The sequence below is a fragment of the Sphaeramia orbicularis genome, chromosome 20, assembly GCF_902148855.1.
Source record: "Sphaeramia orbicularis chromosome 20, fSphaOr1.1, whole genome shotgun sequence".
NCBI lineage: Eukaryota > Metazoa > Chordata > Actinopteri > Kurtiformes > Apogonidae > Sphaeramia > Sphaeramia orbicularis.
Genome location: NC_043976.1, coordinates 5851230 through 5865057, shown reverse-complemented (window position 1 = coordinate 5865057; position 13828 = coordinate 5851230). Strand labels below are relative to the sequence as shown.

Sequence of the window (13828 nt, the reverse complement as noted above, 5' to 3'; positions counted from 1 at the left end):
TTTGCTAATGAGACCCTGGGTTAGATATATTAAGACCCTCGCTTATTCTGCTTTTTCTTCCCTTCTTTTTTCTAGTTTTCCATTTTCCTTTTTTCACCTTATTGCAGATTGTACACCTTCAGAGAGAAGCAAACTCCAACAGAAACACACACTTTACGTCAGCTCTGTGTGAGTTTGCTCACTGTTGTGTCTGAGTTCCACTTTCTCTCTGGCACCCTGTTGCTGATTCTCAATGCTTCCCAATTTAGATGGCCTCTTCTTGTTCCAAATAAAATACCAGGGGGAGGGTGTGACTCATATATCCAAGTCCTCCAACATTCCTCCAACAAAAATATCAACATCCAAAATGATCTCTCTTGATACTAGAAATGAGCTGCTGTTTTGCTCCTCAGCCCGGAGAGGACTCAAAGTGATTGATTTTCACCCCAGCTCAGGCAACGCACCCTACAATGGTTTTAGAGACATACTGGATCCACCTGCTGTTACCACCATGCACCCCATGCTGGAAAAGATAGGTGTCTGCTTGAGTGGTGATCTTGGCATATAGAATGTGCCAAGCAAGGAAAACACCAGAGGAAATCAGTGGTTTCAGTGGCCATCAGATACTCCTTTTTTGCCATGACATTGACTCTCCTTCACTTATGAGTGTCATTGACACTCATAAGTGAAGGAAATTTTCAGCAGGGAAGAGGATGATCACATGCAATGAAAACATTTCTGCACATTCACAGACTGCGTGTCATCATGTGAACATACCTATATTTGAGTATGTGCAGTTTCACCCAGCAGAAAGTCTCAAAACTACATTTTTTTATTTGAATATCTGATTCTATTTTACAGTATTTGTCTTTTCTGTCATAAATAAAGCTTAATATATACCTGTCTAAAATGTTGCCAAACTTATTAACCCTAAACCCGATTTAATGTATTTGCTGTGTGTGAACAGAGACTATCCACCAAACAGAGAGTGTTCACTTCCCAATGTTTGTCTCCAGGACACTGCCAAACTGCCAGTGAGAAGGGAAATAGGCTCTCAAATATGTGGTCATGGGAATGTACTGAAAGGAAAGCATACACTTATGTTACTATTATAACAGCATTTGACTTCACATTTTTGAAACTTTTTTGATGTCATGTTATATAGTGAACAAAAGCAACATTTATATGTGACTGTCAAATTCAACATTTAAATTTTACAATTATTCAAAGCAGATACGTAAAAGAGATTATGAGGAAAAGAGGGGGAAAAAATTGTACATGCAGTGTAAGTTCTGTGTCTCTCTGGGTTTTGTCTTTTGTTTTGGTGAATTTAGACCCAGCCCCCGTTCCGTTGTGTTTGCTTGTATCGTAGCAACCAAGTGGGGCGGTCATGGAAACGTGTGTGGTTTCTATGGACACCGTGGATGGCGAACTGTTGAATGTTAAATGTTAAGAAAGGGGCAAAAAAACCAAAACCAAAACAAAACAAAAAACAAAAACAAAAACTGAAATATCGGGTAAGTTTGTGCTTCAGTTAATTTTTAAGAACACACCATTGCTTTTTATTTTGCTTGTTAGTTTGATGTTCCTTAAGTACGTTAATGACTGTTTACATGCCGACTATGCATCTTGGCAACAGATAAAGGACTAACTAAACTTTATTCTGTTACGTTAGTTAGCATACTAAATGCGTAACACGAAGCGGTACAAACACGTATTTGCATCAAATGTCTCCGTTTAACCATGCTTCGAACCACTAAAGATTTTATTGGGCATCAAAAATGCACACATACTCACACATACAGATCAACTCTTCGCAGCACTAAAATGTATTGAAACATTACTTTTACAGAAGTTAAATAGCAGACATAATGAGTTTAAGTTGTTTTCATACATACATACAAGTTTATCCGAGAGGATTTGCAGCTTTAGGAAATTTGCATTTACCTTATCCCTGGTCAGGCATTTATGAAACAAAACGAAAATAAATATTAAAAGTATGACAAACGCAGTAATACTGAATATAGCTAACATATATATATATAACACACACGCACACACACACACACACACACACACACACACACACACTCTGACATAGATCATGACACAAACATACAATAGTGCGGGTTAACAGAATAGACAGCAACAACAGCAATAGACACCTAATACAATCAATAACTCAACATCAAAAACTAAATGAAGTGAAAGAACACTATGAACATAAGCCATAGTACTGAAACCTTCCAGATCAGCTAATGTTTATTCAGTATTTTCATCTGATACAAATGTATTCTTCATTTTTGGTTTAAGCCCTTACAGTCTACAAAAGAAAATGTTAAATAAACTAAGATAAGAGTTTGGATGAATTGCTGGGCCAGTGTAAGTCATGCACTCTTTCAAGAAGTGTGTCACTGTTACTGTTTCAGGTTATCAACGCTTCAGAAATGGGGATAACACTGAGCAGAGCAGCTCAATGGACCACAGCCAGCTCCAATATTGGCAAACTTGAGTTCACACCAATGAATGAGTTGTTGTTGAAAGAAATCCTCAGCTTTGTGGAAGAGTTCAGCTCCCAGCACCCACAGCAGGCAGAGCATGTGTTCAAGGAACCGCTCCAGTGGACTACCACTTTAGTGGCATCTGATTTCAAAACAGACTATGACATCAGGTTGGTCTAATCATGAGGTAGGCAGCTGGCTAGCCGCTGCTTTCAGTATTACGTGTCTGTGCAGGACATGCTGTCACCACGGTGTCCAAATTTATTTGAACTTGGCTGTACTCAAAGCATGAGTAATTAACTTATTTTTTAGCTTCAGTGAGTCTGAGATCATTCTATTTGATTTCATCAGATGTTTTGATTTACTTTAAGTCTATTAGCTTTATATTTCTAAGCTGATAGAGTAGCAGAAAAACAAAAGTACAACCCGATCTCTTAATACTAAACAATGGAATTGATTTTTCTTGTCTTTTCAGTGACTCAGTTGTTCAGTCCCAAGAGAAAGACAGTGAGGGCCATCCACTGTTGCTGCTGTCCCCTCCTAATGTTTATGTACGCAGCTTTAGCCAGCTCTGTAAACTTGTTCATCTCACAAATGATAAAAAGCTGGAGGAGGTTCGAGCATGTCTTGAAGGTAAGCAGACTGACCACAGGATAGGATTTGAATCCCATTTGCATCCTAAGTAGTGCATCACCAGCATACCTCTATAACCCACAGACTGCATTTGTTTGTCCTCCTTGTTATTCTCTACAACCATCAAATTATTCTGCCATCCATAATTCTTTACAGATACCTGTTTACTGTGCTTAAGGGCACTAAAGATTTTGGTTGCATCTGGACTTTTTTTTTTATTTCCAAAGGATGTTTCATAAACAGCCCTTCAGTGCAGCTTAGTCCATGAAAAAAAGTATATTGTCTCTGAGACTAAGCTTTAAAGCTTTGTAAGTAGACTTATCCCAGTCTTTTCTTGGGAGCTACACTTGTTTGTTCAGTGGCCCTACTAGACATATCTCAGGAAAAAAAGAACTTAATGCCTTCTTTTCATATGAAAAACCAACACTTATTTTACAGATAATAGAAACCCTGTAGTGAAAGTTCTTGGTCCCAGTTTTGCTGCTGAGCTGGAGGGAGATAACCAAGATGAGACTCGTCTCTTTGCCAAAGTGAAAGAGGAAGAAGAACACAAGGACACAGACGATAAGGTGAAACTGTTCCTCTTGCTTCAGAACCTGGACAAGCAGCTCCTAATCAAGCTTCTCCATGAGATTTCTCAGTGGGTGCTTCCCTTCTGTCTCCTACTGTCCTAGCATTTCATCATTTAATTTAGATGCAGAGCTATCGCTTTATCACTTTCACTCAGACCCTTGAAGTAGATTTGCAGAAACATGTGGTTATTTTTGAGTTTACAAAAGTAACCTCGAGTGGATGACATGAATTGGATGTTTGTTTTTGTTTGTTTTTCGACATTTTCATTACAGACAAGTAGAGCTTAACCCTGCCGCAGTGAAGAATGAAGTGGAGATGTTGAAACGGTCCTGCGGTAACGGGGAAAGCAGGCTGCTGAAGTCAATTCAATACACATCAGGTTTAAATTATCTCCACATTTTACTGGGCTGCAAGAAAAGCAATTGCTATTAACATGAATATTGGATATTACAAAAATATATAAAAAAGCCTGCATTCTGCCACCACAAAAGACATGGAAGACATTATATCTCTCAAACTGCCATTTAGTCAGTGTGTTTTTTACTTCATTGCAAAACATTTGTCATATAATGAAGCATTCGTTTAAAACCAGCACCTTCCAAAACAAAGTTATAAAGTGATTTGCAATTAAATACATATAATAAATGAAATCCAGAACTTAAGATAAAAACAAGACAAAATAATTTCAGTACATGCAAGTTATACCAACAGTTAAGAAAAGGCCATATAATAAAATTTTGTCTTTAGATGACATTTGGAAAAAAATATTGGGTTTATCTGCCTGAGACCCTCCAGCAAGAATTTTTACAAATTTTTTTCTTTTACAAACTAAGTGATAATTTAACAATTTCTTGACTGCCCTCTTTTCTTATTTTTAGATTATGAATTTTCAAATGGCTGCCGTGCCCCTCCATGGAGACAGGTCCATGGTGAGATTTGTTACCTTGTGATTGAGCCTTGTGACTCTGAAACCCTGTACATCACTTGCAGTACTGCTGGAGTTTTCCTCAATAGGGTAAGCAACTATAGCAGCTTCATTCAAAATTATCTTGATTACTTTTGCCTTGGATAACAAAATGTCCAGGGGAATCTTGTAGAAATACATCAGCTCTGTGCCAAATCATTCAGATCTATCAGTCAGCCCTGTATGTATTTAGCGCATACATGGCTACACATCAATCTAGTGCTGCATTATAGTTAGATTGCCATTGCTCTGTGGTATAATTATGATACTGCCTCCTTCTGCTATCTGTGCTTTATCATTGTCAGAATAACCTCTGAGCTACAACTACACTCTGACAATGGTAATGTGTGACAAAGACTAAAGTTGTTATGTGCTTTTTTTTCTGTTGGGATTTAGTCATTTTCATACCACAACATGCTTCCTGGTGCACATGTTCCAACAAATTAGCTTATCTCACGACACTATTTTCCATATCTACTGTCACAGCTGCCTGCACTGTGCCACCCAAGAACTAACCAAAGCCGGATAACTCCAGAATTGATAGTGAAGATTTCCAGACCTATGGACCACATTGGCACAACCCTGACAGAATGTGGAAATTTGCATAACAGGGGAAAAATTATAATTCCCTTGCAGATTGAAAGGAACAAGGCTGATCCTTGAAGACATCAGTCGACTGGCTCTGATTTGGCTCAGACACGTATGATTGTACAAGTTCAATAAAGCTGTTAGGTGGAGCATCCAGTTTTCAAGTTCTAGTGGTATTTTACACTAGAGAGAGGCTGCAACCTTACTGCAACTGGGCATTTGTTTCAGTGCCTTCAAAGGACCCACCCAGGATTTCAGTGTAGAGAATACTTCTTCATATAAACAGATATATCTGTATTTATATGCAGCATTAACATTTGTCAGGGTGGTTAATACATTTCTCTATGACAATGCTTTTTGATTTATGTACACTTGTTATTAGTAAAAGGGCCCTATAATACACATTACATTGTATTTAAAATCACAAAAGCAGCAGAATGGGTCATGAAGCACCTCCCTACACCCTGGTCAAATTCTTCAAGTGTTCTATTGTGTGCTTGACAGGAATCTTTCTAAATGTGTTTGCAATCATTTCTAAGAGAGGATTTTGCACACTGCAGCCCCTTTCACTCTTTCACTGACTTTGCTGACAAGTCATAAGTTTCCTGTCTCTGTTTCTTCACCTGGAAATAGTTCAACTGAGGTGTAAAAAAAAAACCAAAACTAAAACCTAAAGCCAAATGGGTGACATTGATTCAAATGAAACCTCAAAGAGCAGTAGTGTCTTAAACCTAATTTAGTGGATTACATGGTTTTACACATCTCCTTTGAGGCTGCCTGCAGCTACTCAGAGGCTGTCTAACCTCAGCTGTTCCAGCTGACATGTGGGTCACATTATAATTGTGGTTTTTAGAATTAATGAAGCAGTTTTTTCACTTTGTTTTCACAGGGCATAAAACAGAAGGGGGAGGAGAATGACTACGAGCGAACAAGTGATACATATGAAGACCTGGTTTCGCTCCTGAAGAGTAAATCTCCACAGTTTGCCAAGAACATAAACAAGCAGGTACAGTAAAATATAAACAGATGTAACACATAAAGAGTCCTTAAAGTGAAGATGCAGTGGTGTTGAAGTGCCTCTTTGTCCCATGAACAAGGTCCCTCTCTCTCACTCTCTAAGCCACTGATTTGATTGGTGATGTGTGTGTGACTCATATGTGTAAACAGAGTTTGGATTGTGTAATCACTGTCTGTGCTGTTCCCCTCTAGTGAGCTAGTGTCTGGTTGTCACTGTGTTGAAAAATTTCTGAAGCAACCTCCTCTGTGTTCCAACATCAAAAACAACCCAGTCCTATTCCGCTAACCCCCTTCATACACACTCATGCTCATTTCCAGACATTGAGATACATGTGATTTATTCAGTAGTGTTATTTCCTGCTTTAGTAATTTGACGACATAACAAATCGTCTCAACAATAAACTCCAGCTGCAACCAAAAATCTGTTAATCATTTAAAAATATTACATCTTTAGTTTTTTCGTCACAGTCATGCTGATGTTTGTTGGAAAAAGTGGCATCATCATAAACTCATCTGAGTCATTAGGGTCATTCTGTTCATTGCCAGCCCTGCAATAATTCTTTCTTTCTCTTTTCATATGTCTTTTGTATTAAGTTTTAGTTTTAAAAACATTTAGTATGAAGTGAGTCTCTCTAAAATGTTATTATAATCAAGAATAATATTATTTATCTACAACACAAACTTTGCTCTTAAAGAAAAAATCAGAAGTTCATTTGTTTAAGTACTAGAATTTACAGATGTAAACCAAGAGTTACTTGGAAATATATTTCTCCCAATGATTTTTTAAAAACAATTGTACTTAAGAGAAGGCTCAGATCCTTTCACTAAACTATTCGGCATGTGAAGTGCCTCTGGGACAAAAGCTAAAGACAACAGAAATGCAGTATTTTGGCAAGGCAAATGCTTTATGAATTGTCCTTGGGTATTTTGAGTGCAAGAACTTCCTTTGACTGCTTTATGAAGCCTCGCTGAACTTTTCTCCTAGAAAATAACACCAAGACTTTACAGAGGATGTCAAATTATGGTTCATCAGTGTGACTTCTTTATAGTAGGTGATAGATCTAAAGATGACTTCGTAATTTGCCACGAGGTTAGCAGAGACCTTAATAAACCAATCAGTAGTGCCAAGCTGAACTGCATAAAAAAAGACATTGAGGCTTTAATGTTTTACGAGTTCTGCATGAGGAGTGATGCCTTCAGTCACGGTGATCTAAAAATGATGGACAGCTGCAGTAAAAATGGCTGTGAACGAGTTTGCGGAGGCACAAATCATTGTCAAGGTCTTTTTCTCTTGAATTCCTCAGCTCCTTTGATATGTACCTTGCACTGTCCTGTAACTTTTGGTTCACTCTTACTGCTGAATATTTTCTCTCTGCCTCAGAGAAAAAATAATCACCCTCATATGATGGGGTCATCTTAAAAACGCCTTGCTTTGAAGCTCACTTGATTGATTGTTGACAATAGCAATCAAACGGTGCAACAAGTGTCTTACATCTCAGATATTGAGTAATTGCAGTCAGTCTTGCGGACATGATCTATTCCAGTTTTAATGTTGTATGGAGTGTCTGTCAGAAACACAATCTTGCATAGCTCTGGCTCACTTTCCTGATTGCAACGCAGAGAGCCTGAATTTTGGAAGGTGATAGCCAAAGAAAACAACACCTAATCTCCAGACATATCTGCTCATTTCCAATGTGAGGAAGCAGGTCTTTTTTAACAGTTCTATTAGATGAGACAGCCTCAATCAAATGAGCAGAGGCAGCCAAAGGAGACGAGAGGGGCTGCAACGCGGGGAGGAAGCAGACTCTTCTTCTCTGTTCAGTGTTGTGGATTCGTTTTGACATCACAGCGTGATTGGAAATTGGATGTGCTGGGTATTTGCATGTGCAGGACATTGACTGAAAAGCAAAATCACTGTGGCTTGTAGCTTTGTTTTTATTATTCATATCCTGAAATTAATATAGACTGCTTCACTGTCATAATCAGTCAGTAGAATGCACTTGAATCTTGTCACCGACAGATGTTTTATGGCCAATGGCTTCAGATTTGCTGCCCTACTGATTTTCCATCAATATGGATCAACTAATTAAATTCAAGGATACACCAAACACATGCAACAGTTGTGGTATTTTGTACGCAGGCGTGGAAATAAAAAGTTAGATGAAGAAATAAGAAGCACTCTAATGATTGAATGTCACCTGCCATAAAATTGTAGGCATCAGTCCTGTGTAACACAATGTTTGTGTCCTGACCTGCAGCGTTTTCAGTTGCAGAGAGGCATCTGTAATAGGTTTTTACTGTGGCATGTTAAAGAATCTGGAGTGTTCCCTTCTGCGCACACACATGTAGTTTGTCCATTTCACATATAATAGAATTAAAGAAGGTTGGTTAGCCTAATAAAGTCAGACTGTGGGTCTGCGGTCGGGTGAATTGACTTGTATGTTTCCAATAGCAGGTCACTTTGTGTTTTATGAAAAACAAGTCTTTGGAAAAGTGATTGGGCATGCTTGGCTCAGGCTTGTGCATGAACACAGCCCACAGAAATACATCTTAATTCTTTTTCCCTGCCCTTAGAAAATGTTGAGCCTCTAACAACCAGTGACAGTCTGAGCTATTTCTGCAAAGCAGGTGTCTATGATTAAAAACTCTCCTGCCTGGAAACCATTCATATGTGTCTTATTGGCATTCATATATAGGTTGTAAAGTTTGCTGAAAAGACCTTCAAAACTAAAAAAAAAAAAAAAAAAAAAAAAACCTGAATAACGGTGACACAAAAGCGTTACTTTGCCTGTGCCAACTGTAAGGCTTTGGCTTGAGGAATGCACAGGAACAATAAACTTTTTGATATTGTTCTGCCAATTAACAGAGGGGGACCTTTTCACTGCAAAGCATTTTATTTCAATGTCTCAATAAAGACTGACTTGTTATGCAGGCCTGCAATTGTTCAGAGCTTTTATGTGAATTTTATGTTTCTTGTGTGTCATTGATATAGCTCTTTAATTTTTATTTGCCTCTTCTTGGAGCACAAATGCCAAAACTTTGTCAGACAATAATATTTGATGTGTTTTAAATAATGATAAGACAGTCATTACAATCTCATGGTGGAAAATATGATGCACAGCTCATCAAAAAGCAGAGGGGAACATCATCAAAAAGATTTGTATGCTTATGTAAGTATTATTAAGAGAAAATTACAACTTGAACACATACTGTATATTTTTACAAATTACTTTTCTTGTATATCATAGCACCAGCCATTATGATGCAAACTGAAAGAAGCCTTTTTCCCTCACTCTCCAGCCTATCTCTTTCTTTTTCCCCTTACTAAACAGGATTGTGCAGTTCAAGAACTTCCATCAACACAAAAGATCCAGCATGTGGAATCGGTTGATGCAGAGGAACAAGGCCAACCCCAGAGGTCTTACGAGCAACAGGAAAAGAATGTGCATGAGAAGGCGAGACAACAGCATACGGCGAACAAGGCAGGCGGCAAGATGAAATATGAACCATGTCCGAGATGGAAGGATCTTGGTCTCAAGTGTCCACCTGGGTATGTGATAATTCCCCTCTTGTAAGACATGTCCTGAAGTATCAACAGGCCACCGTATACACCACGTGGTGGTGGTGGGGTTCTTGTTGAAGAGATGTGCTTGAGATGACAGTGATGCAGTCAAGTCTTGGCCACATATGCTCAGGATGTCTGCCAGCAGTCACACATTGTAAAGACATGGTTATATGGTTTATAACTTTTTGGGCAAGTGCAAATATTCGTGATTGCACAATGATCTAAGTTAATAAATAACTGTGTGGAAACCTTTTCTGCCCAATTACAAACAGAGAACTTGGGACAAGCCTTAGAAAAAAAAATCACAAAAAGATCTATCACATATGGTCTTTGATTGATAAATAGATCTAGCAAGGGCTGAGCTGTTGCAGCTGTACCATGTGATAACTGTACCCATTTGAGGAGAAACTGGCTCATGATAAAAGCATCTAAATTGCCTTTTTTTTCTCTTTTTCTTTTAAATGCCCACTGAACCCTTGTCTCGAATTGTTAAATAATGATTATGTTAGAAAAATAACCATTTTCAAAATAGAAGCAGGCATAATGACTCTTATTTCATATCATTATAGGAGAGCAGAGGAAAAGAAACCCAATAAGAGCTCTGGAGAGGAAAAGTCTGGTGAAATGTACAAGAAAAAGATGGCAACAGGAGCCAAGAGTAAGATGAAAGCTGACTTTTCTGTGTCCTCTTTACCTGGACACCTGTCCCCCCTGAAAATGTAAGTGTCCCTAATGAGTTGTCGTTTGTCAGAACCTATTAGAGATATTTTTTCTACAGGTTGAATAACTTACATAGTTCTTCGGTATTCATATATAGAGCGCTGCAGAGAAGTGTTTTTTGCAGGCTAGACTGGAGGTAAGCATTGCCACAGTCCCCCCCTCAAAGGTAATAGGATTTTTCCACTGGCTTCCAGTGGCTTCCACTGGCTTTTGACTTTAACAAGCTCAGTGGCAGACAAAAGTTTATAATATGTACTAAGGGTGGGACAAAATTTAATACAGGAATATATTTTATTGCATCATACTTATACAATTTATCTTATCATGCTAGTGCCCATATTGATATTTTTATTAAAACATGCTGACACTCTAAGCAAACTTCCCTGCCTATTTCATGTACAAGAGCCTATACTTCTTGTAAAGATGGACGTTTTGTCAAGTTTGTGTTAAACAGGCACCAAGCTACGACTATGCAACACCATGTGGTGATGAAGTAATTCCTGCTTTTTTTCTTTTAAGTGGTACCTCTTCTTATCCAGTCACACAAACCTTGTTAAGTATTATTTTTGTGATAGAGTTTTATTGTCGTTTCCTGTGATTCCCACCCTCAGTGTTTTATTCAGCAAGATAAACCTCCCTAAAGAAAACAATTCTTAAGATTTTTCAAACATAATTGTAATCTCTATAAAAGTAAAATACTAAGATTAGACTGATATCTATGGAAGCGATTCGTTACCATTATCTAAATTAAAATGCATTTGAAGAAATGCTTTTTCATTTTTAGAATATGGCTGCGTTATTTGACTCATAAATAAAATGAGTAATCAATCATCCAGTCTGCATTTTCATTTTTTCTTATTCAAGACTGCCCATTCTTTAACTTAATTAAAATGAAAAAGAAAAACACATTTGAGATTTAATTTTAAAAATCTGCCCCAGCAAATAGTTACCAAAATTCAATTTGAAATCAAAATTCAAAAATTCAAATGCATTAGTAAAAATGCTTTTTCATTTTAAGAATGTGGCTGCATTATGTGACTCATAAATAAAATGAGTAATCAGTCATCCAGTCTGCATTTTCATTTTTTCATTCATTCATTTCTGACACAATCAAAAAGAAAACAAAGGACATTGCTTTTGCTTTTTCGTGGTCTGCCCTGCAAAAAAGCTACCATAATTCGAAAATGCATTCGCAAAGTAAGCAGCGTTAGCAGCAGCTCTCCACCTCCTCTGTGCTGACTGTGGTGGATATGGTGGTGTGGAGGGGCGCTGTGTACATTTGCCGTCAGATCTTGGAACCAGTTCTGTTTAAGGATCATGGAACTAGTTTTGTTAACAGAACTCAGAACCAAGCTGTGCTCCGACCTCCAAGCTCCGCTTAGTGCCCTCAAAGCTCCTGTGGGGCTTGGAGGTGCTCTAAACTGCAGTGAACTGGGAGACCAAGCCACATCTCCACAGACCTTGGATCTAGTTCCGAATAATGCTCTCCATCAGGTCTGAGGCATAAATAAATACACATTTGCACTCTTTTGCTGTTTGTATTTTCTTTAATGCTGGTGAATGTCATTTTGTTTGACTTCATTAATGCCAACCCGAACTCCCACATCACCACATCGTGCACTGCAGGACGCTGGGCTCCGAACACCGGCTCCTGCGAGCTAAGCAGATCTGAGAAAGCTTATTCAGATAGTTATTGAGGGGTGGATTGATTCAGACAGAGCACTACTGAAGGCCTAGGTGTGAAATGCATGGTCCGCTGCTGTATTTCAGATACCTAACCAAAAACCCCAATGACTTTGAGATAAGAGAGCAGGAAGTGTAACATGTTAACTCATTTCCAGGTTTTAAGGCTCATTTATGCAGGATTCTATTGAGACCAAAATGCTACTTTATCACCAGTTGAATTTGTGGCAGAAAAGCGCATCTTGCAAAAACAGTTCACCTCCTAACAGAGCCCTATGTAAATTCTTTTCCTCTCTCCTGCTCTTGGCCGCTACAGCACCTCATCTATCTCTATCCTTTGCATCTGCCAATGTACACAGCCTGCTGGCGTAATAAACTGACAGTTGAATCTAGCCACTGTTCACGAATATCATTCTTTGCTCCTCATCAGTCAGTGGACATGCAATAAAGACCCTCGGATGCATTCATTCAGTCACAGTCATGACTGCACTCCACCCAGGACAGTGTGTAGGCCTGGCAGCTTTCACCAAGGTCTTGTTAGGTGTTTATCATGTTGCTCCCTGGAAATTCTCTCTATCTGCTGGCTTCTTATGATAATGTGCTCCCCTGGAAATGTGATTTGTATGTACATGGGAACTGTCTCTCAGCGGTCCGATTTGAATGCGTACCAAATTTCATTGCTCCACAGTGCCCTATTTTCATAGAATGGTGATCCAAGTGGCCTGAGCAACTTTAAAAAGCCATCTGCATTTCTGTTTGTATCTGTGGTCTAAAGAGTTTTTACACTGTGTATGATGACCACTCCAGTTCTCCACTGACATTATTCCAATCTTTATTTTCCTGCTGCTTAGTTGTTACGGAAGTTCAAACTTGACACTTGAATTTCATTGAAAATCCTTGATGGATCTCCTTGTGTGGGATGGCCATGTTGTATTTCAATTTAAAACACAGGATAAAGGATTTCGCAATATTATATTCCAAGTTTTTCTTTGAATATCTATCATTTACTTGTCACCCTATACCACACCTTTATAGGTTTGCACTCTGAAGTGCACTGTTTTTGCTCTTGGCTCTTGTTCAGTAAGACCTCAGCGGGAGCTTTGCCAGTGGAAGTTTTCAGTGAGAGTTCAACCGAGAGTGAGGAGGAGGAGGAGCAGCCAGAGCGCCGTCCAGAGAGTAACACTGACCTGCCCTCTGAATACTGGCACATCCAGAAACTCGTCAAGTATATCAAGGTACGGACACATCCTATGTTTTCATTCTCTGGTGGATCTACACCAGAAGAGTGATTTCTGCAGAGGACTGTGTAGAAACCTGCAGCCTAAGGCAGGCCACAACTGACAGGAAACAGCAAAGCGTGCACTCTTTTCTTGTCATCTGTACAAGAATTTTTGTGTCAATCTGAGTCAGGTTTCAAATATGTCTTGTGATTTTGAAAAAAATTGTTGCGGATGTACAGAAGGATCACCATAACCTCTGTTATCAATGACAGTAAACACCCTGTCACGTTCTTCCACCTGTCTGTTTTGCCTCAGTCACATGAATGCAGCTCTCAGTTAAAAAGAGATGTCAGATGAAAATAACTATAGGCTCCCATTTAAAGTG

At 38.7% G+C, this 13828-nt stretch overlaps 1 protein-coding gene across 2 annotated transcripts in view; it reads left to right on the top strand.

Annotated features, from left to right (window-relative positions):
* Positions 1-2412: 2412 nt before the first annotated feature.
* odad2 (outer dynein arm docking complex subunit 2) overlaps positions 2413-13828 on the top strand; it is a 62692-nt gene continuing 51276 nt past the window's right edge. For both annotated transcript variants that reach the window (XM_030122884.1, XM_030122883.1), the window contains exons 1-9: positions 2413-2650; positions 2956-3113; positions 3552-3753; positions 3959-4065; positions 4565-4701; positions 6128-6244; positions 9588-9805; positions 10390-10539; positions 13305-13458. In XM_030122884.1, the coding sequence (XP_029978744.1) occupies positions 2427-2650; positions 2956-3113; positions 3552-3753; positions 3959-4065; positions 4565-4701; positions 6128-6244; positions 9588-9805; positions 10390-10539; positions 13305-13458 (1467 nt within the window). In that variant the 5' untranslated portion in view covers positions 2413-2426. The remainder of the gene's footprint in view (positions 2651-2955; positions 3114-3551; positions 3754-3958; positions 4066-4564; positions 4702-6127; positions 6245-9587; positions 9806-10389; positions 10540-13304; positions 13459-13828) is intronic.